Source organism: Parus major, chromosome 14 (genome assembly GCF_001522545.3).
Source record: "Parus major isolate Abel chromosome 14, Parus_major1.1, whole genome shotgun sequence".
In the NCBI taxonomy this organism is placed as follows: Eukaryota; Metazoa; Chordata; class Aves; order Passeriformes; family Paridae; genus Parus; species Parus major.
Genome location: NC_031783.1, coordinates 9,311,412 through 9,339,084, shown reverse-complemented (window position 1 = coordinate 9,339,084; position 27,673 = coordinate 9,311,412). Strand labels below are relative to the sequence as shown.

General features: G+C 39.5%; 1 protein-coding gene across 2 annotated transcripts; it reads left to right on the top strand.

Moving 5' to 3' along the window:
• The first annotated feature begins 403 nt into the window (after positions 1-403).
• Positions 404-27,673, top strand: LOC107211046 (parvalbumin, thymic). 2 transcript variants are annotated; one of them, XM_015642493.3, is made up of 5 exons: positions 404-462; positions 22,415-22,482; positions 23,263-23,395; positions 23,613-23,722; positions 25,006-27,673. In XM_015642493.3, exons 2-5 carry the CDS (start codon positions 22,422-22,424, stop codon positions 25,029-25,031), a joined length of 330 nt encoding a protein of 109 aa, XP_015497979.1. In that variant the 5' UTR covers positions 404-462; positions 22,415-22,421; the 3' UTR covers positions 25,032-27,673. The 2 variants fall into 2 exon arrangements, with proteins under 2 accessions (XP_015497979.1, XP_015497977.1); XM_015642491.2 differs by lacking the exon at positions 404-462 and adding an exon at positions 20,630-20,701.

Below are 27,673 nucleotides of genomic sequence, written 5' to 3'. Positions count from 1 at the left end.
TTTGCTGCTGTCCTCCTATCTAATTAAATTTTTCATCTCTGAAAAAATAAGCATGCATTGCAGCCAGTGGTAATGGGTGAAAGGGAGAGTATTCCTTGAGCTGCACAGCCTAAATCTCATCTTCATGTAGAAGGCAAGAACTGCTTTGCCTTCAGACTCCAGCTACAGCACATGCTGCCCTTAGCTATTATCTAATCTAGAAATGCACAATATTTACTTTCTGAAAACACTTGCTCCTGAGCCTATGATGGCAATTCTTCATTGTACAAACATTTGGAAAATATTTTGCATCATCCATCTCTGTCTGGAGGCACTTCCAGCCACAGCAACTGGGTGTGTGCAGACATGAGTGACTGGGGCCAAAAGAACTCCAGGAATGTTGTTTCTCAACAAGTCTTTTATATTTATTTGATCCTGCAGTCAGTGCCAAGAAGCAGATCTCTGGTGGATTCAGCAGATCAGGTATGTAGGAGCATATTTCTTCCCTGGCTTTGCTGAAATTAATAACCTCAGTGAATGGCTTTGTGATGTGGCTAAAATAACTTCTCTGAAGAACAAGACATGCAGATTAGCTCAAGTAGATCTCTCCATTGGAAGTGCTCTATTCTAATTGTCTGTGAATGCCAGAAAAATACTGGAAATATGACATCCACAGGGGGAACACATCAGTAAGCACAAAAACCAGTGTTTCTGTACTCTTTCTTCATATTAATACTTCTATATGACAATCCTGAGAGGGTAGTCAGGACCTGAGGACCTGTGGAGTGTTCACACAGGGAGGTAAGTTATCAAATGTCTATTTTCAGGCCATCTTTGATTGTGAAAAGTGTTTGGTTACCATCTGGGCATGGCAGGGGACAGCCTTCCCCTGGGCCTCACACAGGACATGCCCTGTCTCCCTTGAAAGTTGTCTTGCACAGAATGGCAATGTCAAAGGCAAGATGAGATGTCAGAAGCTCATTGACAACCCTGCTGGAGCATGGAGAGGTCTTCTGCCTTTCTGCTGAGAACAGAATATTCCCACTAATGCAGTCTGTAGGGAGTTTGTTAGGGAAGACAGAAATGAGAGGAGAAGGAAGGTGTCACTGAATGTTGAGGAAATGGCTGAGCGTGAAGAAATCTGCGATCGCAGTGACCAAACAAATTCTGCTTGGGTGGAAAGGACTTGGACTAGAGATGACAAAAACTGCCCCATCAGGATAGTGCTGAGGATCTTTTACAGCCTCCTTCCTCTATTCAAATTTGAATATAAATTCTAAGAGATGTAAAATTACAGGAAAGTAATAACTGGAATTCCTTGTTTGAGGAAGATTTTAACTTAAAGCAGAAAATTAATGCCACCAGTGATAGCAGAGCTCTGTCAAAGACACAGGGATGATATAATGTGGTTTTCTTTAATAATAAATCAGCTAACAAGAGATGGTATTGCTTGAGAATAAGCAATGATCCTTTGCTTTGACACTAGGCTAATAACAGATGGAAATGACATATAAAGGAAGCAGTAGTATAATAAAAATTGCAAGTCTTAGAAGAAACAGAGCATATTTCTTCATGCACAAAACTATTGAGGAACACATACAATCTCCTCCCTAGCATACTGAAATAACTGGTATATGAATTTTCAAGTAAAAGCAGCCAGCGTTTAATGAATTTCAATGAAAGCTTGCCTAGGACTTCAGCATAGCAAATACAATGTTTATATTCTGAAATGTATTTTTAGAAAGTATACATATTCTAAAATGTATATTAAAAATTCAGTATAATGCCAAGTCTTAGAACAAATTAATTGTGGGGAGGCAAACAGAATGTGAGAAAACATACATGGTTTACCAGAGCAGAGGGTATCAGTCTGAGCTGGTGTATCTTGAGTAAGATAATTGTCTCTCTGCAATGAAATAATGCAGTGAACTCAGTCTATTGAAGTTCAAACAGATCATTTGATACAGTGCTCTGGAGGAAATCATTACTGAAAGTTGAGGTGATAGGGATTAATATAAAAACAATATGAAGAAGGAGCAACAGGTTATAATAAAAAAGTAGTTACAAGAATGGCCAAGTTACCTGATGGTATTCCTCAGGACTCACTCTTTGGAGCAATACCATATAATCCACATTTCCATGAACTAGGAACATAAGCAGGCCCAGCCTCAAAAATTTTGCATGTGATAAAAAGCTGGAGGATACTGCCAATGCTGAGCAGGACCAGATCACCACACTGGAATTAGATGACCTTCTTGCCTGCAGTGATAGAAATTTAATAATGTGAACTGCAAAGTCATGTTCTTGGGATTCATCAGCTGGAAGCAACAGCGAAGGAAAAAGATCTGAGTGTTCTGATAGACTGACAGTGTGCCAAATCTGCCAGTACAACACAGCTGTGGAAACAGATAATGTAGTGTTCAGATGGGTTAGGTGAGATTTTTAGCAGAGAAGGAAATATTGGCACTTTTAGACAAGGCACTAGTAAGATTTTGTGTGAAATATTTATACAGTTCCTGTCAACAGTGTTGAAAAAGATTAGCTTAAACTGGAATCAGTGCAGACTGGCTATTAGAGCAATTACAGAATTAGCAGTCTTAGGGAGAGATAAAAAGAACATGACTTCTTCAGTGTGACAGTGGAGGAACAATATGCAAGTCCTTTATAAATAGATCTATGCAAGTCCTTTATAAATAGATCTTATGATAAATAGAGTGGGAAAAGAACTGAGTTAAAGGTTAACATGACTATGAGATAAAATTTTTATAATCTGATCAACAGCATGTTTAGAATGAAAACTATAGAAAACATTTCTAGCTATTGAAGGAGATCACACACTTGCATGGTCTTTCAAAGGGAGCAGTGAAGACAATAAACCTAAATAGTCTTAATATGGAACTTGATATTCCCACAGAAGAGTTGCATAACAAAGGAAATGAGTCTGTGGGCAGTCAGTGTTTGGGATATACTAACAGAGGCTTGAAACAAGACTAGATGTCTCTTGTTCTGTATTTCTTGTGTGTGGATACCATGCTTCACAGCGTTTCTGATTGCCAAGGGACCAGCAGGCTTCTCCCAGCACATCCTCATTGCTGCATAAGTTAGTTTCTGAGTTTTTTTCACATTTCTTTGAAACACTGGGCCTTTGCCAGTTATTCAATAGCCATAGCCAAATTATGTATTTTTCCTCCCAGGCAGCTGGGATTTGCACCTGGGTGCACTGATTGCAGAAGGATTTGTGTAGGTGTGTAGATGGACCAGCTCCTCCTCTCCAGGCCCCTTTTGCAGGACTTCAACACCTAATAGTGCAGTGTGGCTCTCCCTTTTCAAACATAATGTACTCTGTTCCATTGCCCAAACTAATCATTGGATGACATTTTATTCTCTACAATCTTCTAGCTGAATTTTCCTTTCTCAAGTGCCTTTTTTTTCCCATTCTTGCTTATATTGGTATAAATCTGGAGTAACTGTCCTGTAGGCTGGCCCTTGTTAACTGAAATTAAACATGGGTTACAGATGACTGGAGAAACTTGGATTTCTTATTATGTTCTTCTCAAATACCCTTTACCTCTTAGGACTTCTATTCAGCATCAGCGGCTCTGTCCCCATTCTCTGAGTTATTGATTCTGCTCTTTTATCACAGTTTGGAATGCGATAAAGAACTCTGGCTGTGATGCTGTGGAAGTTCAAGGACACCTTTTCAGCACCTGCCAAGGGTGATTCTTTGAAATACTGCAGGGTGGCTGAATTTCTGTATTATTCCTTTATCTACATTTATCATCTTCCCCACCCTATGTTATGAGGAAAGAAAGCCAGAGTAGTTACATAATACATTCTCAACAGGAATCCAAATAATTGCTAATGTTGTGTTTGTTTTATTTGTTTCCATGTCAAACTGAAAAATAACCTCATATCCCACTGTGAACTACCTGGCCAAATGTAATTCTTTCTTTTATGTCTGAGAAATACCTACAACATCTCAAACATTTGTGGAAACAGTATTAGTAACAGTAGCAACAACACACGTGCCATGGTCTGATCTCACTCTGTTATGCTGCTTTTCAGCCCTTTCCCAATGACATCATAATCTGACTCTGGGGTCTCACATAACCTACTTGGGTTTTCCACCACATGAAATATTTTCTTCTTTTTCTGGAGTTTTGAACATGAAAGTGGTATGAATAATTCTGATTTAATCACAAAATCCTGTGTAGCTTGTAGCCTGTCAGGAGAAGGTGGTTTTTTTTCTCTTAAAATAAGCAGAATTCCAATAGCCCTGCCTGTGCATTTAGACACTCTGAGTATGGCACTGCAGGATATTTCAAATGCCAAAGAACTGCTTTGTTCAAAACTGGGTTCTTCATTTGAGGATACAGTGTTTGTCTACATAATAGAAGACATCTACATAGGGTTTAGCATGGGTGATATGATTCAGGTACTGATGCCAATGGAAGCTTTTCACAGCTTGATGAGAGAACCAAGACTATAGAGAAAAAAATCTTTCTGGAAAACTGGACCTCCACTGTAGGGAAGGAAAGATGCACTGGGAAGAATGGCAGTGGGATGAAGGAACATGTACAAGACATCCTGGCAGGATGGAAGGGGTCTGGGTTGTGTCAGAGCAGCTCTGTGCTCACCTGAGGGAGCCAGAAGAGTCACAGAGGTGACACAAAACAGCAGAGCAGCTGGACGGGGCAGTCCTGGAAGCTCCCTTGACCTTGTCGCTGATATTTTGTCCTTCGATTTTTGCACTGCAGAGCAGAATTTAATGTACTATCAACAAATCCTCATATCCATCCTCCTGGCTAACTCAGCAGTGTAAGAAGGGCAGCTTTTTCCATAAAATACGATTTACAAACGTTTTTAGAGGCTCGATTTTTTTACCTCCTTACGACCTCAGTTTGGCTGTGCCACTCGCACGCAGAACCCGGAGGCTGCCGAGTGTTCCGCGGGAAGGCAGAGCTCAGCACCTGATCCCGCCGCCTGATCCTGCTGCTTCCCGGCTCCGAGGGACGAGGCAGCCATCCTCCCTTCCCAAAAACGCCGGGGCCGCGGTCCCAGCGCGGCAGACACGAGGTGGCGCTCAGCAGCCTCCCTGCGCCGGGAGCGGGGCGTCCCGACAGCGGCAATTGTGCGGTCCCAGCGCCGCACAAGGGGCTCGCATTCCCGGCATCGGGATGTGGAACTGTGCATTCCCAACGGCGGGATGTGGGGCTGGGCGTTCCGAGGGGATGCAGAACTAGGCTGGGGACAGGCCAGACAGAGGCTGGGAGCCAAGCTGGGAAAGGACTTATTAGAACTTTAGTCTTACTTACTTACTTAGTTAAGGACTCTTAGTCCTTAAGCGAGTGTTTCCTACATCAGTTCAAATCCTCCACATCTAAAGGCTTTAGATATTAAGAGGTTACGAAGTGTAACAAACATGTTAAGGAAACATAGTAAGAGAAAGAAAACTGGGGGAGCCAAGAGACATCTTAACTCAGTGATATCAATCCTGCCAGAGCTTGTAAGTCAGTGTTTACAGGCTACCAGTCTTGTCCTGTTCTTCCTGCCAGGCTCAGACACCAGCAGCTGAAAGGAGAAAGGCAAGATCACCACCGACATAAAGTACACAAGATCTTGTTCACCTTTCCACTCACTGTTTTTCTTCTTTTGTTCTTTCCCTGCTCCCTGCCTATTTACTTCTCTTCAGTCTCCATTCTCTGCTTTGGCTATACTGTCTCTCAGAAAGCACAAAGGAAGAGGACTCAACAAGCCAAGCCCTGTCTGACAAATCCAATATTTTAATCTCCCCATCTTAGCTTAGCCACCATGACCTTAGCAGGGCCTCACTGCAGAGTGCAATTCATGGATCACCTGTCCTTCCCTGCAGCCTGAAAACCAGCCTTTTTTTGAAGAAGACTGATCACAGTGAAACATTCTCACAAAACAGCTATTTATTATGATCACTCCCTCTGTTAATTTCTCTTTGTCCTGTACAAGCAGGTCAGGCCATGTATGCTTCAGTCACATAATCATGTCCACATGCACCACATGCAACATGTGCTACCTGTGCTGGTACCAGCTGGGCAAGATGAGGTATCTGTATTTATTTATATTGTACCTCATCTTGGAACAGGTGGTCTCCCTGATTTCTTGGCATCACCAGCCTGTGTGAGGCCCATTCTTTCACGCACTGACGTTTATGACTGCTATAGATGTATGACTTATCCCTGGGTAATGCCAACTAAATCAAAATTATGTTTATGCATAAGAACTGCTTTATTTTTCAGGCATCCAGCTTTAGCGCAGGCAGTTCAAAAATGCTTTCCCATCTTTTCTCCTTAATACCTTGTCAAAATTTGATTAGTGCATTATCCCTTCTATTCTAGCAGGACCAGCCTTTAAGCAACAGGATTCACTCTTCTTTTCCATCCTATTCTTATGACATTTCCTCTTAGGCAAATCTTGCCTGCTCCAAGAAAAATAATCTAATCTGCAAGGACTGGTTGTCAAGTAAGTGCAGAATTCAATGAGTTTGCACACAATTAGCACAGATGAGTTCCATGGCTGGAACCAAGAACATGTCATGGAGTGCAAGGTGCATATTTGGGATTAATAAAAATCTATTGCCACTGCTCTGCATCACCCTCCAGGAGCATCACAGCAGCACCAAAGCCATTACAAAGCCTTGAATGGCACTGTGCCCCTCAGCCTTGGTGACAACTTTTAACCACTGCTGAATAACTCAACAGAGCTGGAGGAGAGAGTGTTTATCCTTGTGCTTTGGTTTTAGTTAGAGCAATTTGCCCAGTTTGATCTCTCTACTGCTCCATCAATGGCTTCCAACACACAGCACTGCTTGGACCATTGCAAAAGCAGAATACTCCACAATTGACTGCCCCAAAAGCATAGTTAAGTTACACCTCATCCAAAACTGAAATACTGTGCATTAAAAAAAAAAAAAAAAAGCTGAAAGACCTCAGTTCTCATCCTGCTGCTTCAGTCACTTGGGAGCAAATCATGAACCTTTAAACACCAGTCAGAGATCACAGAGATTAACTCCCACATTCATGATTACCTACCATGTTTTGAGTTGTCCTTTTGTCAATCCAAACAATCCAAGTGATTAATAAATCCCAGCAGTTTCACAAAGGCCTGCTGAACATTGAAAGGTCAGTGCTGTCTCTCACAGTGGGGGAAGATGTGCTCACTTTGCTATTGCTAGTTCAGCTTTGGGAGGTCTGTAAGCCAGCCACAAAAAGCTACTACTAATTACAATTAGGCTCCAGATCTTCACCTACCAAAGATAAATCTGCAATGTGTTTGCATGTTTGTGTCTTATTTAAAAGAGCCACATTGTGATAAACCAAAATGCAGAGTTTCTGACTGGATGATTAGCAACAGCCCAAATCTGCGTGATCTTTACCCACATTTTCACACTGACTTAGTCTATAATATTACTTAAAACATTCTCCACTCTGAAACTAATTTGACTTATTTATATATTTACTCTTGCACTGTTTCAAATCCTACTACAAGATCTACCTCCCAGAGATTGGATGTGGATTTGGAAAAAACAATATAAAACCAGAACCAAATAGGAGATTCATTCTAGAACTGAACCTCCCATCCTTCTTTCACACAAATACTATTATTCTATGGCATATAAAGGTAGCTGTTGGGGAGCTATATAAAAACCAGAAAGCTTTACATTTCTTACTTTTCTAAAAAAAAAAGGTAAAACAGAGAAATTATTATTTGACTACTCTCTATCTGATGCTTAAGGTTGTTTTAAAGGTAATTTATTAAAAATGTAATTTCCTTTAAACATCAAAGGCCTTTTTTTCATGAGTCTTTCCTGTTACATAGTTCACAGAAAGTCACATATCAGGTTTTCCTGGTGAAACATGCTTAAAGAACAAAATCATTACCATAGATGGGGCTTTTCAAAATAACTGTTAAGCCTGTAACTACTAATATATCTGACTAGCAGCAGAAAAGCAATGACTGGCCTTTTCCTTGAAATGGTAGCACCTTGTCCCATCTCCTGGACAGAAAGTAGCTGGGTTTTGCAGCAAGGCCACCCCAGACAGTCGCACACTGAAGTTCCAGTGGTGAGGACCTGGCTTGCAGGGTTGTGACAATAAGGTAGCAGAATTTAGATCTAACCCTGGCTCCAGCAGGGATTTGTAAGGTAAAATATTGGGCTTTAGCCCCACCCAATAAGCACCTTCCCCCCAGACTTGCCCACAGTTTCTCTGGTCCCCTTGCTGGGGTCACATCAGTGCACAGCAAGGGAGGATGGAGGGTTAATGAAGGCCAGTGTCTCCATGTCACTGCTGGGCCTCAGCACCACGGATCTGGTGTCTGCGCTGAAGAATGAGTCATTTTAAAAGAATGTAGGTATCAAAATGCAGGCAGTTCTCCAGCTACATACAAGTTAGACTATCTGTTTCTTGCTGATACAAATTTTCACACACTGGGGGGGAAAAGCGCTGGTTTCATGCATCACTTTGCACTGGATTGTGTCCAGTTGCTTTACTTATCATTATGCAACTGAACCCAGGGCAATTCAACACCCAAGACAAAATTAGAAATACATAAACATATTTGTACTGTTTCTTTGCTCTCCATAACAATATTTGTTTCTCTCCCCAACCCAAGATGAACTGCACAGAACAAAATGAAGTACAGAAAAAATCCCCCTAATTTTATTTTTCTGAATTGAGTACTTTGCCGTTTATTATTGGCTTGCATAGCAGATCAGATGGGACTATTTCAGTTTAAAATAAAACTACCATCTTGATAGCTGGGGAAATTCATACATGAACCAAATGTACCATAAGACAGCAGTTAATCAGGCAAAAGCTGAATTTTTTTCAATATAGGGACAAGCAAAAACTCATGACCAGTGTAACTCAAATTCTGTTTCTACCAAAATTACAGGAGTAAGAAGAATTTACAGGAAAGAGAAAAGATAAACAAAACCAAACTGAAAAAAACCAAAAACACCCTGACAACAAAACTACCTGGCCTGTATTCCAGTACAAGTTTTCATCTCCAGAAATCATCGATAGTGTCTGTGGAGTTACCCCATGACAGGAGTTCATACCAACCTCTCAGCTGTTAAAGAGATTAGCCAAGTTTTGTTTATGGGGGAACAGCATCTTAAGTGATATATATGAACTCTTTGTGATACATTTACAGTAGGATCTGATTCCTAGAATCATCTGTCTTTCAATGAAATGGTTTGTAGCACAAGAATCTATTCAACATACAATGAGGCAATATCAACAATTCTCCCTTTTGGCTTTGACCTCTTTCTTTCACCCTTTTTTAAGGACAAAGCCTATCATTTAAATGCCTGTGGCAAACTGTACTGGCACAAAGCACACAATAAATATCAACTGTGCAGGGCCTCAGGGAGGCTCAACATCAACATCAGAATTAGAATTCAGATAGTCCATCCGGGGTTTTGCATTTCTCTCTCTGATAAGCATAAATAATTTACATACAAAGACAGGTGTTCTCTGGAGGCAAAACTACAGAGGTAAAGGAGGGGGGTCCAGTCCTGTGCTTCCTCTTCATTCCTACCAGGATAGGGCCTTGCTCCTAAACTCAGCCATGTGAACTATTCAGCCAAATACCTGCTGCCATTCCTGGGCATCCTGCACCCACTGCTGCCTGAAGAGTGTCTGTTTCCTCCTTCTACTGACAATTACCATCTTTCTTTGACCACGTGTTGAAATGTTCCACTTTTGACTGGGAAGTAAATTTATGAATATGGCTGATAATAACTCCATCACCTTAAAAGAAACCCCCATGTGTTTTGACAATGGTCATAAAGTATACTAAGGTGGCTTTAACCAAGATGAGGTACAGGACGAAAAATTACCAGATCTTGGTAAAAACAAGGATGCTACTTAATTTTGAATTAAAGTAGTAGAGAAGCAAAGAAAGATTCAATTCATTCTAATGACCCCCAGCTTCTTTAGCTATCAGGTCCACCTTGTTAATTAATTTCCAAATGTTAATTATAACATAATTTTCATGGGAAACATGTCATATTGTGGTCCACATCATGTTGGCACTCAAGTCAATGGGGATTTTGCCATTGACTTCAAAAACAGGAAGTCTCATACAGTAGGCATTTATAAATTTCAAATATTTATCCATATAATTTATAAAGGATGGTGTTGCTTGCAAGACTAAATCTTACTCCAGTCCCAGTAGAAATCCATGGAATTTATTTCTTTTGGACACAGGAACACTGTGCTGTCTGTGTATTGCATTTATTACTGTCAAGTAAAGTTAATTTCATTCTGCAATCTGTTCTCCAGACAACAGAGGAATGACAGCAGCAGCCTCTGAAAGAGCTGTGTCCAGCCCCCATCAGCCAGAGGGACTGTTACTGTGCTGTGTGAGGAGAAGGACACAGGGACATGGCTGGGCCCAGACTATGGGGTACCCAGGACGAGATGTGCTGAAATTTCAACTTTATTCATTTGCCCAGAAAATCTCCTTCTGGCCAGAGAGACTCCTCAATGCAGAATAAAACCACCAGAGCAATTCTCTGAGCATCTTCTTCTTATAAAGCTATAAATACAGAAATCATATAGTAAAGTCGGACATACCACACACACACAGAGCCTGTCTTTCCATGCACAGGGAAAAAAATATTTTTCTTTGCTTTTCATTCTTATAAAATCTTTGAGATTCTCAGCATTGGGATTGTGGCCTCAACTTTTTATTTGTATTTAAATCCTGCCAGCTGAAGAACTTACAGAGAAAAAATATTTTGTATTTTAAACATTTTATAAGAATGAAAAGAAAAGGAAAATAATATAAATAGGAGCACATAATAAATTTCAGTGTTGTCATATTTAGTGGTGCAATAAAAACCCCTATTATATAGGCACTTTACCCTAATCAAAACACATTGAGAGATTGATTCCACAATCTGTATTCATTAAATTCCCACTCACTCCTTACCAGAGCTTTATTTAGAAATTTGCCAAGACTCCTGTTTCCTTAGACTTCACAGCTGTAGAATTTACAATCTAATTCACCACTAAACGTTGCCTACAGAAATGTCAGATAATACAGACTACCTCAGAAAGATCTGGAAAGTGCTCTGTGCTCCCCACAACAGAAATAGTCATTACTATGAGGGAAAGATTCCTGTCACATGTGATTCAAAGAAATGGACTTTATAATAGTAACTGCAAATATTTAGAAGTCGATAAAATATAGGCAGTACATTTGTTTGGAGAGGGAACTTAATTTTCAGGTTAAAAGGAGTCACTTTGCCCAGGTTTTTCACTGTACCAGGAGTTCTACTATGATATTTACAGACAGATTTGTAAAACTCAGCATTTGGTCTGCAGCTCCTTCAAACACCTAACTCCAGAAGTCTAATGTTATCAGCTCTGAGATAAAGGCAGAAATAGCTCTGTACACAGATGTGCTCTAGGCAACATCACAAAATACGTCCCTTCTCCTGAGCTTGTCAAGACTGCACGTTTTCCCTTGATGAAAAGGAAATCAGAGATTGCATTTTTATTAGCATTATGGAGAAAAGACACTAAGTCCTTGAGAGTTAAAAATTGGATGCATTTAAAAAGCCTGTTTTCCATGTGTTTACCTCAAAAACATGCCTATTTCCCTAAACAAGCACAATCTGATAAAATTTGAAACCAGTGCATGGGATGTGATCAACAGGAGAAACTAGAGAGAATTTGGATTCTGGTGACTCTTTTGGATATAGAGGCAGAGTGTATTCCCCAAAAACAGAACTCAGTGTTTTTGTTAAATATAGCCATAAACTCTCCCTGTGCTTGAAAATATGTGTCAGCTTTATCTGCATTGACCAGTCTGTAATTTTACACCCTGTCAGGGATCTGAAAAAACAGTCATAACACAATCTAGGCTGAGAGCCTGTGCTTTTAGAAAACCCTGGGGCTGGAGTAAAATTCGTGGTCTTTTCCAATTTTGTACTGTTGCTTTTGCGCCAAGATCACACCACGAGGCTTGTGAGCAGCAGCACAAGCACAAGTTCTTGCTGCAGGATTATTCAGCCTTGCTCAGTTATGAGCACAGTGGGAGGAGCATCCATGAACCTTAGAAACTAGGACTAAGAAAAAAAGCTTATAAGGGTCATAGAAAAATATTTACTTCATGATTTTGGTGGAGAGACTTGCCCACCAACAAGGAGGAACTATCAAGCTTCTTTTGTTTTCTACTGAATTGTTATTAATGACCTGCTCTACTTGCAGCAAAAAAAAAAAAAAAGAATATTCAATACATCATCCTTTAATTCTGAGTTTTCTAATACTGATGAGAATATCCTTCAAACTAAGTGCTCTTCCATATTTGGGTAAACAGGTCTGTTATTCACTAAGTCAGCATGGTTCTCTTAAGAATGGTGCTAAAACCATTGTGGGGATTTTGGGCCAGCTGAGACACAAGATATCTGATCTAGCAGTCCCTTAGTTGGAATTTCCTTACTAGCTGAAACAGTAGAGGACAAGCTGAAATACCAGATTCATCAGACAACTTAAAATGTTCTAAATTAAGTGGTGGTGTTAAACACATTGATTTTCCTTTGCTAGGTTGGAGTGAACGGAAACAAAGAACATTTTGAAAAGTGTTGTTTGAGTCGAATGAATTTGATTGTAAATGGAGTTAACAATAGGTTTTGTATGTCAAACCTTTTTCACCCGAACATGTGTCAAAACAATCAGGAAAGAGACTACAGAGAAATCTCCTGTTTGTTGCTTTAATTGTAAACATTTCTCATCTATAATTCTATGTTTTTTTAATCTCTTCCATCTGCTCCACATGTGTTCAGCATTCCCTGGACACAAACAGACAGTTTAGTAACTATATTAGCTCAGTTCTGTATTTCTTACATCAAGCCCATGTCATGCCAAGCAAGCAGGTTGGGATACTCGTCCTTACTGCTGCTGCTTATGGCAGGGTTGTAAATCTGTTGTGGGAACCAGCCACAGGCACTGCTCACACCTGGGATGATGTCAAATCTCCTCAGGGGGACAAATGGATGCTCTATTTCAGTGGTGCTTACCCAGATTATTATAAATAAGACAGAAAAATCCCAAGATCTGACCAGTCATGAGACAGTGTCTCCAAACAGGTTTTGCTGTCTTGGGAAAGCTGAATTTCAGGCTGTTTTCCTCCCCAGAGGCACAGCTGAGTGGGCTGTGCAGTGCTGGCTCCGCGCTGCCCAGGGACAGCTGCCATCTTCCTGGTCCATGAGCTTCAGCTGGGCTTGCTGGAGAACCTGAGATAGCAAGAGCCAAAGCACCATGGCCTCATTCCCAAGTCTGTACTCTGAAATCCCACCTCTCTGGCAATATCCCTACACAGGTGATATCCCACAGGCTGCAACCTCCAAGAGGTTTATGGATGTTCCTTTTGTGGGAAGGTTGTTACAGCACTTTAACCTCTAAAGATTGCACCTTTATTTCCCATTTTACTTATTGGGTTTGTTTCTCTAAGAGCAGCCTTGCTATTTTTGCCTTGTTGTTTATGCAGTTTTCCTTGGAAAACTCTTGGGGATTGCTCAAGAACTGGCAGAATTAGGACACCGAGATACAAGTGCTGCCTGATTATCAGATCGTGTTTTTCATTCTTCTAGTTTTAAAATTGGGTGAAATCCAATTCCAGCCACTCAAAGGAAATCCTCTTGGAAGATGACCTGGTGGCCATATCACCAGAAGATAAGTTTCCATGTTTTCCTTTTGTTAATACCACTGAGCTGTCCATATACTCAGGGTCAAAATAGAAATGTATTATGCAAATAGAGGTGATTATAGAAGATGTCCAACAAATGCCCCAGCGCAGTGGGTCACACTGTGTAGTGAGTCACTGTCCCTCAGTCCCACTGGAGTCACTGCCCAGGACTTCCTACATCAAAATGGAACAAATTGACAAAAGACCAGGCTGATAATTTCAGTTGCTTGCATCTATAAAGGCACTGACATAACTGCTTATAGAGATTTAAATTTAAGAATGGTGGCCTTATGCACCAGTCTCAAAAAGGCTTCAAACAACTTTCAAACCTTATTCAATGTATGCTTCTCTATCTGTTTTGTAATACCTACATATTTAATAGAAAAATCTGCTTGTTAGCAGATTTTAGCAAGAATGTTAAACCATGCCTAACTTTGTACTTTTCTCCAAAGCATGACTTGAATTCTTCTACTAGTTCTAATAATGCATATTCTTTAATTCCTACGCCAAAAAAATCCATCATTCATAACCAGAAGCATTCATAATTTAAATTACTGTCTCTGCTGTTGATGGCACCATCAATTACAGGGTTAGGTGATGGGGAAGATCTGCACTGATTAACATGCATTTTTCAACATCACTGTTCAGTAAGGTTTTATATAGCTGCAACTTTCAGGAAGTAGCTGGGATTTGGTATTCTGAAATTACCTTGTCACGGTATTCTGAGATAACAGCTTTGGAGCATTTCTTAGTAAAAGCTTCACATTTCATTTAATACTCAAATTTCAGTAACATCACATTGACCACAGAAGTAATTAAGTTTCCAGAAAAAATTATACGTGACAAATTTTGCCCAGAACTACAGCTTGCATAGCCCAGCTCAGCATAGGGTAGGACATAGAATACATTTGCAAAATGTTCTTCTCAAATTTAGCAAAGTACTTGAGCATTTATTCTCCTTATCACCTGCTCTCATCTACCTCTACTCAGAAAGGGACAAGCCAATATGGAGAATTTGGGAATCAGCAAGACCCCTTCTGCTCTCACCATCTGGATTTTCAAATCCAGATGTTGCTGTATGGTATGTCCAAATGCAAAAGTTAAATAAAATAAGTCAAATCCTTGAAAAATTTTGAAATTCAAAAATTGATGCAAAAATCTCAACATTTTTTTGCATCTACCTGTTGTCTCTATTATAAAGTACCTCTGTCAGTTGTCTCAGAGAATCGAAAGTTAATCAAGCACCTCCCCATTTGCTGCCTCCTGTGTGAGCAGGAGCTCGAGCTCAATCCCTTTGCAGGTCAAGGGCATTTTCTGCTCTAACAATGAACCAGGCATAGCCAGGCTGGAATTCCTGTTCCAAGGGAGACAGGCCTCCTGCTCTTGAGATTCACCTAGACTTTTGCTCCTTAAGCTTCCTGTTTAGTAAAATGCTTTTTCAAATGTATCCTTTTTAGCAAGGTGCAGACACTGCTATAACTCAGCTCAGATGGAGGCCATTATAATTCAAGGAAAGACTGTTAAGTGAATTTATTACTTGAATACAATAAATTTAATTTTTTGTCCAGAGCAACAGTTTTGAAATAATTAACTTTAAACCTGTCTGCAGCAATTTGCTAATAAAATGCACAGTAAATATAATGTGGTTTGTCCATAAATGGAAAAGAAGAACTTGCATTTGCTGTCTGGGTTGTCCTATGCTATACAATAAAGCTTGAAATCACTGGGCTATCTGGACACTGATATCACTCAGGAGCTACAGGACAAATGCAGCACTGTATAGGAAGAACAATGCCTGTTTCTGTCTTTTCATCCCACTGATTCTTCAAATATTTGAACAGTGGAATCACTTCATTGACGCACCATTTGATTAAACCAGGCTTAGCTCTCAAATGCTCAATGGATTCTTGTTTGTGAAGACTTAATGCTTTCATATCCGATGCTGTTATGTCTCTAGTACCAATTTCCATATTCATTCAGCTTACTTTTCTATAGTTCTCATTCTAATTATTGTCAGTGTTGTTGGCAACGTCTAATGAGGGACAAAAGAATGTTTCAGAGTTCCTGGGTCTGGGTGCTGTGCCCTGGAGATGTGAACTCCATGTTTGGACAATATCCAAACAAGCATCAGCCCCTTATTACGCTCCAGTTTGCATAGGAAAGAAGCCCTGCGCTCCAGGCTGGAAGGAGCTGAGACAAGTTCTGACCATTTCCCAATCTCAGCAAATGGAGGAGAAGGGAATTAAGTCACACTTCACTGGGCACCTGTAAGTCAGATTGGGTCCAGGCTTTGTGCACAGAGAAAACATCTCTCAGAGTCAGCATCTGGGGTTTTTGAAACCCGTATATCCTTGGAATTTATCTATATATCTCCTTGAAAAGCAACTCTGCCAGAAGAGAGGCCCTGCTTTATTCAGCACTATCAGTACTAGATCAGCATAAGCACAGATAATGACCCAGTTCTTACTTTGTGCTCCTGCAATTATAGAACCCAAGGAGCTGTTTCTGTTTATAGTGGGAGCCGCTGTTTACACAGTGGGATAAGGACTACACAGGAACATACAGACAGGCTGAAAAACATCTGAGTTCATTTCAAACACGTCTATATGTGAAAGCTTGCTGCAACTGAGGATTATTTATAGTCCTTATAAACCATAGTCATGGAGCAGGACTGCACCAGGCTACACAGTGTAAACACACAGACTAAAGTTACAATTCCTGAAACAAGGATCCCCTCGAGGGATTTTACCACACAAGATTTGAAGAACACAGCTCAATAACAGAATATGGTAGATCAAATATTGAATAGAATTTCTGATTTCAGCATGTGTCTTTGCTTCCAACTTAGCTAGAGAAGATTGTCTTGGCTGAATTGATTTCATTTTCTGCTCAAAAACCATGATAATCCTACACATACCTTCTTATTGCCATTTTTATTTGGACGCTTTCAAAACCACTAAGATTTTTGCTTCAGAATTAAGGCAAGAAAATTGATTCTACAGGTTTCCTGACACTTACTGCAAGTAATTTTAGACTCATGGATAGAATCATGTGGAGGTTCAAGTATCTTGTCTGTTTATGAATGATTGTATCAGATTTAACAGACCCAAGAATCTACAATTTCAGAAATCAGTCTATGAGAATTTCTTTCTTGGAAAAAAAAAAGCCTGTTTCCTTCTGCATCACTGGATGAACATTTTTAGAAAGAAACAGAAATGGAAGTTAACTGGAAAGGTTAAATTTGAGAATAAAAGTTTTGAGCTGCTGCTTCAGAAATCATATAGAATTTGCATCAGGGTCATATTCCTTTCAAATTTTGAAAGCAGGATTGAAATTCCCATTTCAGATATGCAGGTCCAGAAATTGTCTGATTTATGTAAACAATCTACTTGGCTTAAAAATTATGTTTTACACATTTAAGAAAAATATGACTGAAAATGTTTTGTACATTAACATTTTACAGGGCACTAGGAACTGAAAAGCTGCATTGTAAATTTTTAGCATCTCTGAAAATCTACCTCAGAGGTTCAACCCACGTGACATTAGAATGATAGCTGGTGAAAAATAAATTACTTACATTTTGTGATTCATTCAAGTTTGCAAAAATAAACTGGATCTTATTTGGTGTATTTCCCACATACAGCCTCCTCCCTCCATAGCAACCCTTCCAGAGCTTTTTTTTTTTAATTCAACATTTTACTGGGGGTTAGTTATGAGGTGTCTACAGATAGTAGTTTAGGTAATATAAACCTAAAACCACTCACAAATATTCCTAGATCTCTCCAGGAGTTACATTCCTCAAATGACTAGAGCATGATGCATTAATACAATTACACTAAATTACATCTATATAGTTTCCTTCATCTCACATATTCCCAGAGCAAATTACAAGTTGAATGAATATTCCACTCTCACTACTCACTTGTCATTTAACAATAGGTTAAATACATTTTGTCAGGTGACTCCTGTTCCCTGACTTGTGACCATGGATACCCCTACCAGAAGCATTCATCTCATTCATCTGAAAATAATCTCAGGCATGTACGAGGCACTAAACCACACTTATTTAAATTAAAGCAGGCACTCACACAACTCTTTTGTTGTGCACTTTTGTTACTCTATTGCACATGATTCACATTGGCACTCAAAGAATGACAAGAACAGATTACAGAACAATCACAGAATTTATGATGACACAAAATACAGCTTTTCAACCTGGGGAGGTAGCATCAGATGTTAAAAGAATTAAGGTTAAAAATGGGAAGAATAAAACAACTCCATGCCTCCAGAAGGCAAAGAGCCTTGAGCAAAGAGAAATTCTCAAGCTCAAGGGTTTAAAACTGCTTTTAGTTGTAACCTGGCAAGATGAAAGGGATATATTTTCCTTACTTTTTCATACTTCCCCAGTTCGTCCCCTGCCAAGTTGAAGGGCAGCTGCAAAGTTCCTAACAGTATTTTATTTAAGAAAGCAAAAGTGACCAGACAGATGTTTATACAATCTCTAATGTAGGGCTTGAAAAGAAAATGGTTGTTTGAGGCTGGTTGTAAATAGCTACATGATCCCCCTGCATTTCATAAGTGGATCTCTAGTGCCTCCAATCTTACTAGAAAAGTGACTCCAAAATTTTGCTGGAGTCTGAATACAGCTGTACAGACCAAAGCCATAAATCATTTGACTACATGCTTTACCCTTAAAATTGTGGGGCACAAAAAGAATTACCTTGTCAAAGCCTCTTAGAAAACACAGCACACTTCTAAAGACTGCATCCTTATGTGCTTCACATAAAGTTCAAACTAATGGCAACAGCCCACAGGCATAAAGGGAAATAACAGCAATCAATGCTATTTTTAAAGGGAAGAGTGGGGGCGAGGGGTTAACATATGTGGAATTAGCTCTGGGCAAAATGAGAAGCCATTGCATCTAAAATCAAATGCATTCTCTGAAATAGACACCAGGGACCAAATTCCCATGCAGACTCCTGCAGTCCAAGAGTTTCAGCAGAATTTGGCCTTCCTCTTAACTTAGCTTCATTAGGTCATATCATGCCATCAGTTTTTATGTTGGACGCCCTACGTACCGCACATCAGTTGTTGGCACTATGTAGACAATTTTCCAATTTGGAAGAGGAGAAAAGGGTGGTGTGTGTAAAAGGGAGAAGAATTTTTTCCCATTTAGAATAAAAGTCATTTCTCAGAAGAGTTTGAGGGGGGAAAGTGGTATTTGTACCCCTTCTACCAGATGTCACCAGCGACAACAAGAGTCGGTATTAAATATCTCTCCATCAAATTCTTCTTGAAATTTTTCAGCGTCAGCTGGTCAAGAACCCATTCAGAAAACAGGGAAAGCTGAAATCTTCCACAGCCATTCTTAACCAACGCTTCTCTGCAAAAGAATTATCTGTGTCTGAAACTGTTTTGTGGAGGACAGACTTGCAGAATTTTTAATAAGAAAAAGAACTTGTAGCAATAATTTTTCTTATGTTTATGTACTGCAAATGAAATAGCAACTCCTCCACAGAGAGAATCTTTTGCAATGGTCTTTTGCTGCCTTTTGCTCAGCTGCTGTGAGTGCTGGATGCACTAAGGTCTTGTAGGTACCCTCCATTCGTCACTTTTCTGTCTGGCATCCTGATTTATTAGTGGCTGGCTTCAGTGACTGGTTAGGTGGTTAGGTCTGTCTTCCATCTTAGCGTGAAATGCTTTGGAAAATAGATGCCTTGATACTCTCTCTGACATTAAGACAGTCTCTGCACTGTCACCTCTTACTGTGCCACCACCTCAAGCTGTGATGCCAATTGCACTGTCATCCCTTGCCATCCCTTAATCCTGGCCATAATGATACCTTGTGCTGTCATCCATATGACTTGTCTTTCACTGTTCTTCAACCTCAAGGCACAAGTGAGATACAAGCTGACAGGCTCCTCACCCAGTTAGGCTACAACATTCATGAAAGAAAATTGAGATGATCAAATTACATCCATGAAAAACGTAACTGGCACAAAGGAACAGTGGGAAACAGCACTGGACAAACAATTCTAGAAAATAATCACTTCTCTGAGAGAGATTGAAGACAGGCTGAAAACCGAAAAGACACTCCTCAGATATTGTTATAGCGATGATGTTGCCATTGAAATTGTTCTCTCTATTCTGAAGGCAAAGATCTTTCATGTAGGGCTCAGGGACTTTTGTCTCAGAGACAGCTGGGCAGATCACAACCCTTTTGCTTCATACACAGCCGACTAAACAGGTTGTCAGAATCTTGCAGAATTGTAAGATTTTCTCTGGAAACAGAGCAGATGAAATACCCTCCCCCAGCCAACTGTTCTGATGGATTGACATAATATTATTTTACCTTCTATAGCAAAAAATTCACTGTGTGGTATTTTTTTTCCAAACAACAACAGATCAGGCGTTCTGGAGACAACATGGCTATTATTTCCCTAGATTGGTTTGCTATGCAAACAACACCTGAGAAGAATACTTTTAATTTTTTCTTTTTGTTTAGTGCAACAATGATGAAATTCTATCACACAGAGAGTCTACAGATAAGATAACAAGTTATCACATTTAAACAGTCATTAAAGACACCTCTTCAGAAGTTATTGTGCTTCATTTCATCTGACTCCTCAGATCAAGCATATCACATAGTGGGGATTTTTGTCTTGCCATACATCACATGGAGAAGCTGGTGTTTTCTGCTTAAATCAGAGGAAATTTGACGTGACTGTTCTTTTTGCCTATCTGGCCACTTATCTTGTTTCGTTTGCAAATATCATATGTATTCTCTTGAGATAAAAATAGTGCAAGATGATTAGTTAGGCAAGTTCATTTGACACCATTCCCCCTTCGTGACGCTGAAATCTAAAATCTGTATATGGTATACAACTTAAAGTATATATATATGCGAGCTCAGCTCTGCTGGAGACACACAGCAAGTACCTTCCTCCCAACCTGACTGCTTCCTTATCCAGTCAAGAAGACCACAAAGGTAAGCTGATCAGATCTTCTGCTTTCAAAGAAACACAAAAGCAAAATGCTCCCTAAACAGAAAGCAATTGAAGTATCTATTCCTACCTCTATTCCAGTATGTTGTATCTTTGCAAGCTAACATAAAATAGAATCTGCATTTGGATCATAGGATGGAACAAGACAGGAACGATGCCCCTCGTAAAAAATGCTGCAATTTTTAGGTTTTCCTTCAACTCTTCCCCTTTTTAATCCTGTCGGCAGTGAGAATTAGGTGAACAGTTGAGCTCAAAGTTATATTGTCTAATGCTGAGAGGGGAAAGTGTTTTGCACAAGAACCCACTGAGACAAAATAATTGCTAGTAAAAGAAAAGTAACCCAGCTGCCTGAGCCGAGGAAGGATCCATTGCCATCAGTGGAAATGTGTGCCATCACTTTCTCAAGCGCTTCTGAGATATTCAGAAAGGGACTAAAACGATTGACAATTTCTTCTGCTGCAAACCAACAGGTACAGAGGCAGCCATTTCATATTTTAGAGGAAATTTAAACCTGTGTTTAGATCTCAAAAGAGTGCACAGACTACAAATGGGTACCACCAGTTGATTCCTTCTCAGTCCATGGTTAGACAGGAAGAATGATGTTGCTGAAGACCAGTTAGGGATTAATGAAAAGATATTTCTACTCTCTTGTGGCTTTCAAGAATAATTTTTCTATGCCTTATTCCCCTTCTTTCACTAACATGAATTAAGAGTAATGTTGCAAGTTTTAAACTGTAACCTGTCTCCACTGGTGTGTGCAGTTTACCAAACTGTAAATGCATCAGTACACTAAAAATCTATTAGAAATTCAGGCATTATAGAATTTTGTAAATAGATACATATTGCACTGGCAAACTATTGCAGCTGTTGGTGGCTGAACAGGACAAAGTATTTTTCTCAAATGAAATGCTGCTGTGTCAGAAGAAAACACCTCCTCCACTCTACTAAGAATGAATATTAAGTCATGATGCTTCTGTTTTAAAGACAACAATCTACTAAAATGACAAAATCTGGGCAAAAATATGGTTTGTTGTAACCTGTATGGAATGCAAAAGAAAGGAACCTCAGAAGATACTGACAAAAACTTTTTTACAAAGCTCTCATGAAACACAGTCTTTCAGCGATGCAGTAGCCCAGCAAGACACGTTTATTGTTGCAACTAAATGGGAGGAACGTCCCTCCAAATTTACATGAGTAAAATTACTATTACTAATTCTACACCACCATTATCATTCCTTGTGAAGGTCACTACATCTATTGATAATAGTACTAGATTTTTCACATTCCAATTTCACTTATTCCAGATCTAGTTCTAGGGGATATACCAGCCTTATCTCTTATATGTGCTGTAAATACACTCCATGTTTTACCAAGTAATAATCCGCCTCTAGGAAAACCCACACATAAAGTCATGAAGTTATGTGGTGCTGGACACCTTGGATTTGCTCTCCCAGCACAGCAGAGGCATCAGATCTTCCTGAAGCCCCACGCTCCCGTGTGCAGAATTCCTCCCTCATTCCCAGCTTTCAGTGGAAGCACCTGCTGCAGACATCTGTTACAGCATGCTCCACTTGCCATCAGATGAATAATGTTTCCCCTATCACACACTGTCACTGCAGCAACTTCAAATAGAGCCATGAAAGTAGGAGAGAAGTAATTTTAATGACTAAGTAGCTCACATTTAATTTATTTTCCAGTTCAACAATGGCCATCACTGACATCCTCTGTGCTAAGGATATTGAATCTGCTCTCTCCAGCTGCCAGGGTAAGGAATGGTTGCTCTGCAGACAGAAGATGAATACCATTTCTATGTCTTAAAATGACATGCCTATCATTTTTCCCTTAGATTCCTTCCCTGTGAGATCTTTTTCTAAGCTACATTACAATATAGCCCCTTAAATTCAAAAGGTCTCACAAGTGGTGAGCAGCAATTAAAGAGCCACAGTCTCAGTTAGGGCTGGCTTAACACTAAGCTGTCTGTGTCCAAACCTTTTAAAGACTTAAATTTAAAGTTAGCCTTATCCTTCAAAATTTCAGAAAGAGCCTCAGCTTGCAGAATGAGAGTGTCATTTGTGAAGCAATGATCAGTCTCACTTCTCTTAAGAGCTGCTCAGTAAGATCAAGCAAATTTTCCAGATACTCAAATATCTGGTTTGTCTGTGAATTACTTACTCTTCTATCAAATTATCCACATAAAAAGGACTCCATGAAAATGAATTAATAATTACAGGAGCTGTTTGTAAGTCACAGTAGCACCCTCTCAATATTTATTATTAATTGCATGTGACACATTGCATAAATCCTGATTTAGCAGAATGTGCATTGTAGCGGAAAACTTCAAACTGGCTGAAAGGAAATATGACCACAGGCACAGAGTGATTAAAAAGGGAAATTATTATCCACTGTATCTGCTCTTTTGCTACAGCAGGGAACAAGAGAAAGAGAAGCTGGCTGATGCTTAAGAAATGACATAAATATTCACAAGGAATACACACAGTAGTAGTGACTTCAAGGGAGAATATTTAACAACTTCTGTTTCTTCCAGCTGATGATTCCTTCAACTACAAGTCTTTCTTCTCCATGGTTGGTTTATCCAGCAAAAGTACTGATCAAATAAGGAAAGTTTTTGCAATCCTTGATCGGGACAAGAGTGGTTTCATTGAAGAGGATGAGCTGCAGTAAGTACTGTTCAGCTGCTCTATTTCCTTAAACAACAAAAACCTTTGAACTTGCTTGGTGTCCTTGAAGAAACCCTCGATGTTATTTTTAAAATAAAACACAAATCCTTGTCTTTCCTTGAATCTGTGTGGATTCCCTCAGATAATAAGAGCAGACATTACCTTATGGGATATTTCAGAGAGCAAAACTCAAGCACAGCACCCTGTTCTATTTCAGGCTGTTCCTGCAGAATTTCTCTTCAAATGCCAGAGCCCTCACCTCGGTGGAGACCAAGGCTTTTCTGGCTGCAGGAGACACTGATGGTGATGGCAAAATTGGAGTGGAAGGTAAGACTTTTGAAAATTGATAAAATTTGTGGTTTAAAATGCACACATTTTGGGCTGCATTTAAATTGGGGCATGAAGAATACACATGAGTACTTTGGCCTGATACTTTCTGCCACAATTTTTATATGAGCAGATACTCCTTTATTTTCATAGCTTTATTCACATTTGGTCTCTGTTACAGCAACACAATATTTAGGCCCGGTGTAGAGTCTTATCTTCCAATCAATAACAGCTTTGGGGTTAATCCTGATGTGTGTCTAATCCATAGACTCAATGTGCCAGATTTTTAAAACATTCAGAACACCTGAATTTCTCTGAATTTCCATTTCAGCAGTGGTTGCTATGCACTTCTGGCCATAGAATTCCATTTTTAAACACATCTCTACCTAAAGAAACTTATTTCTTCATCTTCCACTATCAAACACTGGCCACTATTACTGGGTGCTTAATTCACTAATGTAAAATATGACTGGTATTGTTTCTCAAGGCTGCAACTGCAGCAGTGCAGCACAGGATTTTGTTCTGGGAAATTATCTGATAAGTGCACATTTCACTGGGCAATCCTTTGAGAAACTCAATCAAATTCCTGAAGAAAACCTCACAGGGATGATGTGAACTAGCCAGGATATTTCTTTTAGAAGCTGCAGCACAGAAAAATAGGACATTATGCATCATGTATTAGAGATGAAGTCACTGAAAACAGGGCTGTCTCAGCTGAACTAGGACAGGTGGCAATAACTCCAACAGACACACGTGCTAATCTTAGCCAGATTTGGGAGAGAGAGATATACTGTTGGAGGAATTTGCTTTAGCAGCAGCTTTTGCAGCTTCTGTTTATGAGCCTCAGATATGGCATTATATTATGCAGATCTTGGCCCTTAACCATTGAATCTCCTACTCTGGAATTACTTCACTCTGGATATTTTTTATTTGGAATAATAAAACTCAAAAAAACTCCTCTCGCTGAGAGCTACAGTCTCTTTTTCCTTGGCTATTATCAGTTTGTAATGGGGTAAATATAGTTTACCTTTAAGTCAGGATTTCCCACGAATACAAATTTACAGACATACTCCTCCTCTCTGCACTTACTCTTTTTAAGGAGTGAAAAATCTGTTACGCCCCCAGAATCTCAGTTTAGCAGTAGCTTGTGCAGTGTTATAATAACTTTGGGAGCCCTCCATGCCTAGGAGTTTTAGTCATTTCTATATATCTTTTTAAAGATGTCAAAAAAACTACTTTCAACAAATTTTAATCCCTGCTTTTCTCACTTTCTTCCTTGACAGAATTCCAGTCTCTAGTGAAGGCATAAACAGCACTAGACCAAAGGCAACCTTGGACTGACTCTGCCAATTACCTCGTCCAGCAAGCACTTCACACTCAGCATGTGTTTGTACATTTTTATATTGTTTCAGGCATTAACCGTTCCCCACACATGAAGTTCACACACCTGATTGCTGAGAAATCTTGCAATCTTTTGGTCACGTGGCATTGTTATATTTCCATTGTAAAGAAGGCACTTTGCGATATTCCACCACTGATAATGTTAAAATTGTGGCTGAGAGAGGGGAGAAAACAATTAAAAAATTAACTAAACAGAAAGACCCTTTGGGGGAAAAAGCTGCTTTTAAAAATTTTGTTTAGGTTCTCCATCCTCATATTTGAGCATACTGACTCACCAGACACAGTTCTGATGATCTTAAACCATATGATATATTCTCAGGCTTAATTGTACAGGTTTAATTGAGGTTTATTTCTGATTAATTCTCTGATACTTGAGAAAAAGCAATGCTGAAAAGATAGCTGAAAATAATTCTTATTAAGTCCCAACCCTGTGAATATGAGAAAAAATTAAGACATTTAAGAGAAGTTCACATGTAGTTCAAAGCACAGAATAAGTTTGTGGGTAATTTTACAAAATGTAGTAGGCTAAAGCGTAATCGTATCATCAGAAAGTGTTTATGGCCTAAAATGTGACTCTCCCTTAAGAAGATTTATGTTTCATGAAATCTAAGGCAGCTGTGAGATAGAGGAGAAGGGTCTAATCCTACTCTGACACTGTCACAAGTCATGGTCCGCTGACAACCTGGGCCACAGGCCTGGTGGTTTTTCCATGAATCATGAGCCTGTTGATTATTGTCTCTTAACATGTACAAAACAATAATATTTGCCACGTTAGTGAATTTCTGTGTTTTCTACAGATGAAACTACAGCCAATCTTGCTGCTTGATTTCCCTAAAACTCTTACATCATTAAATAATGGCCATTATGCAATTATTTCATTTATTACATGAATTATTATCTATATGTTCCATAATACCAGGCGTTTTCCTCAGTCTGAAAACTAAGAACTAGTCTTCCCTTTGGTAAATGTCTCACAGGATTTTGAATTTGTTATAGCATTGTCTTCATTAATGGACAATTGATGGCTAAATGCAGATGTCAGCAGGCTGAGTAGATGTTGTGCATCCCTGGCTGAGCATGTCAGGAATTTCCCCACCCCAGTTTAGCTGTTTCCTTCCCCATGTCCCATGGCTCCAGCTCACCAGCGGACTGTCATTTTAATACTCTTCGCTGAAACTGAATAATAATTATGATTTGGCAGCTGTTTTGAAGAAGAGCAGAAACAAAGCCTTCTGGAACTTTTATGTAGCATCCAGTGTTGGCATTTCCATGAATTGTGAGATGATTATGTGAGGCAAGCACAGTTCCCTCATTCCCAGGCACGTAAGAGAGCCGGTCGACAGGTTTAAAATGGCTAATGCAAAAGAGGAATTCTAGCAATCAGACCCACTGAAACCTTGGCGGAATTATAATGATTATAAATCCTAATTCTATCTCAACTGCCTTTGATGTTAAATCTGGTTTTAAATTATAGCTGCTGTTAATTGCAGCACTGAAATATTTTGCATAATGATGAGATTCTGTTGGTTTCTTTTACCTTAATTATTTCCCTGCTGAAGAAAAAAACCAGGGGCAACCTGGATCTGCAGCAATATCCAGATGTAATATATGCACTAGCTGTTCACACTGCTGATCACTGGCTCGTGAGCAGATGGCACATACAGTACCAGAAGTGTCAGACCTGACACCACATTCCTTGCACCTCTGAGAGTCTCATGTGGAATTCAAGAAATGCAAGACTGCATGGTGGCCCATCCTGCATTTCAGAGATGCTGAACAACTGCACATTACTGCCTTATGCTGCCACAGGGGGGTGAAGCACTCCCAAGAATCAGGAAATCCTTGTGTGTGCAGGAACTTTACTTATGCTTATAAGAAAATCTGTTCTTCTTAAATAGTGGCAAGAAAATGTGTTTTAAATCTTACTAAAATCATCCAGCCATGTCATTCGAAGGAATTATAATAAAACTCCAAGAAGTCCCCAATTAAAAAAACAAATGCTCATAGGCTTTAGAAAAAAATACCACCTACTCTATATTAAGGTTTCTGTTGGCATTAGAACCCACATTTTAAATCCACATTTTAGCCAAACTAGAAAAGAGTGTTTTTCAACTAAAAGAAACAAATTCAAAAAATGTAATGTTTTCTGGCAAGGTTCATTTTAATTAACTTAAGTCAATGGCAGCTTTCAATTTTTTAGGGAATATCATGGAGTGTTCTCTGAACTTGACAATGCCATCATGCTAAAGAAAAACTTCAGTTGCAGGATGTCTATATGAATGCCAACTGAAGCATCAAAGAGACACATGGCTGGTATCACAATGTTACCATAATTAAGGTACAGAAGCAGACAGTAATTCCTGATGGAAAGGTTCTCTGGAGGTCTCTGGTCCAATCACTCCCACAGAAGGCCACATTGCTCTAAGATGAGTTTGAGTATCTTCAGGATACAGGCTCTATAACCTCCCTGGGCATCTGATAAGTAAGGATTAAATCCTCTGCATCAAGCTGTTATGAATGAATTAAACAAATAAAACACTGCTGAGAACA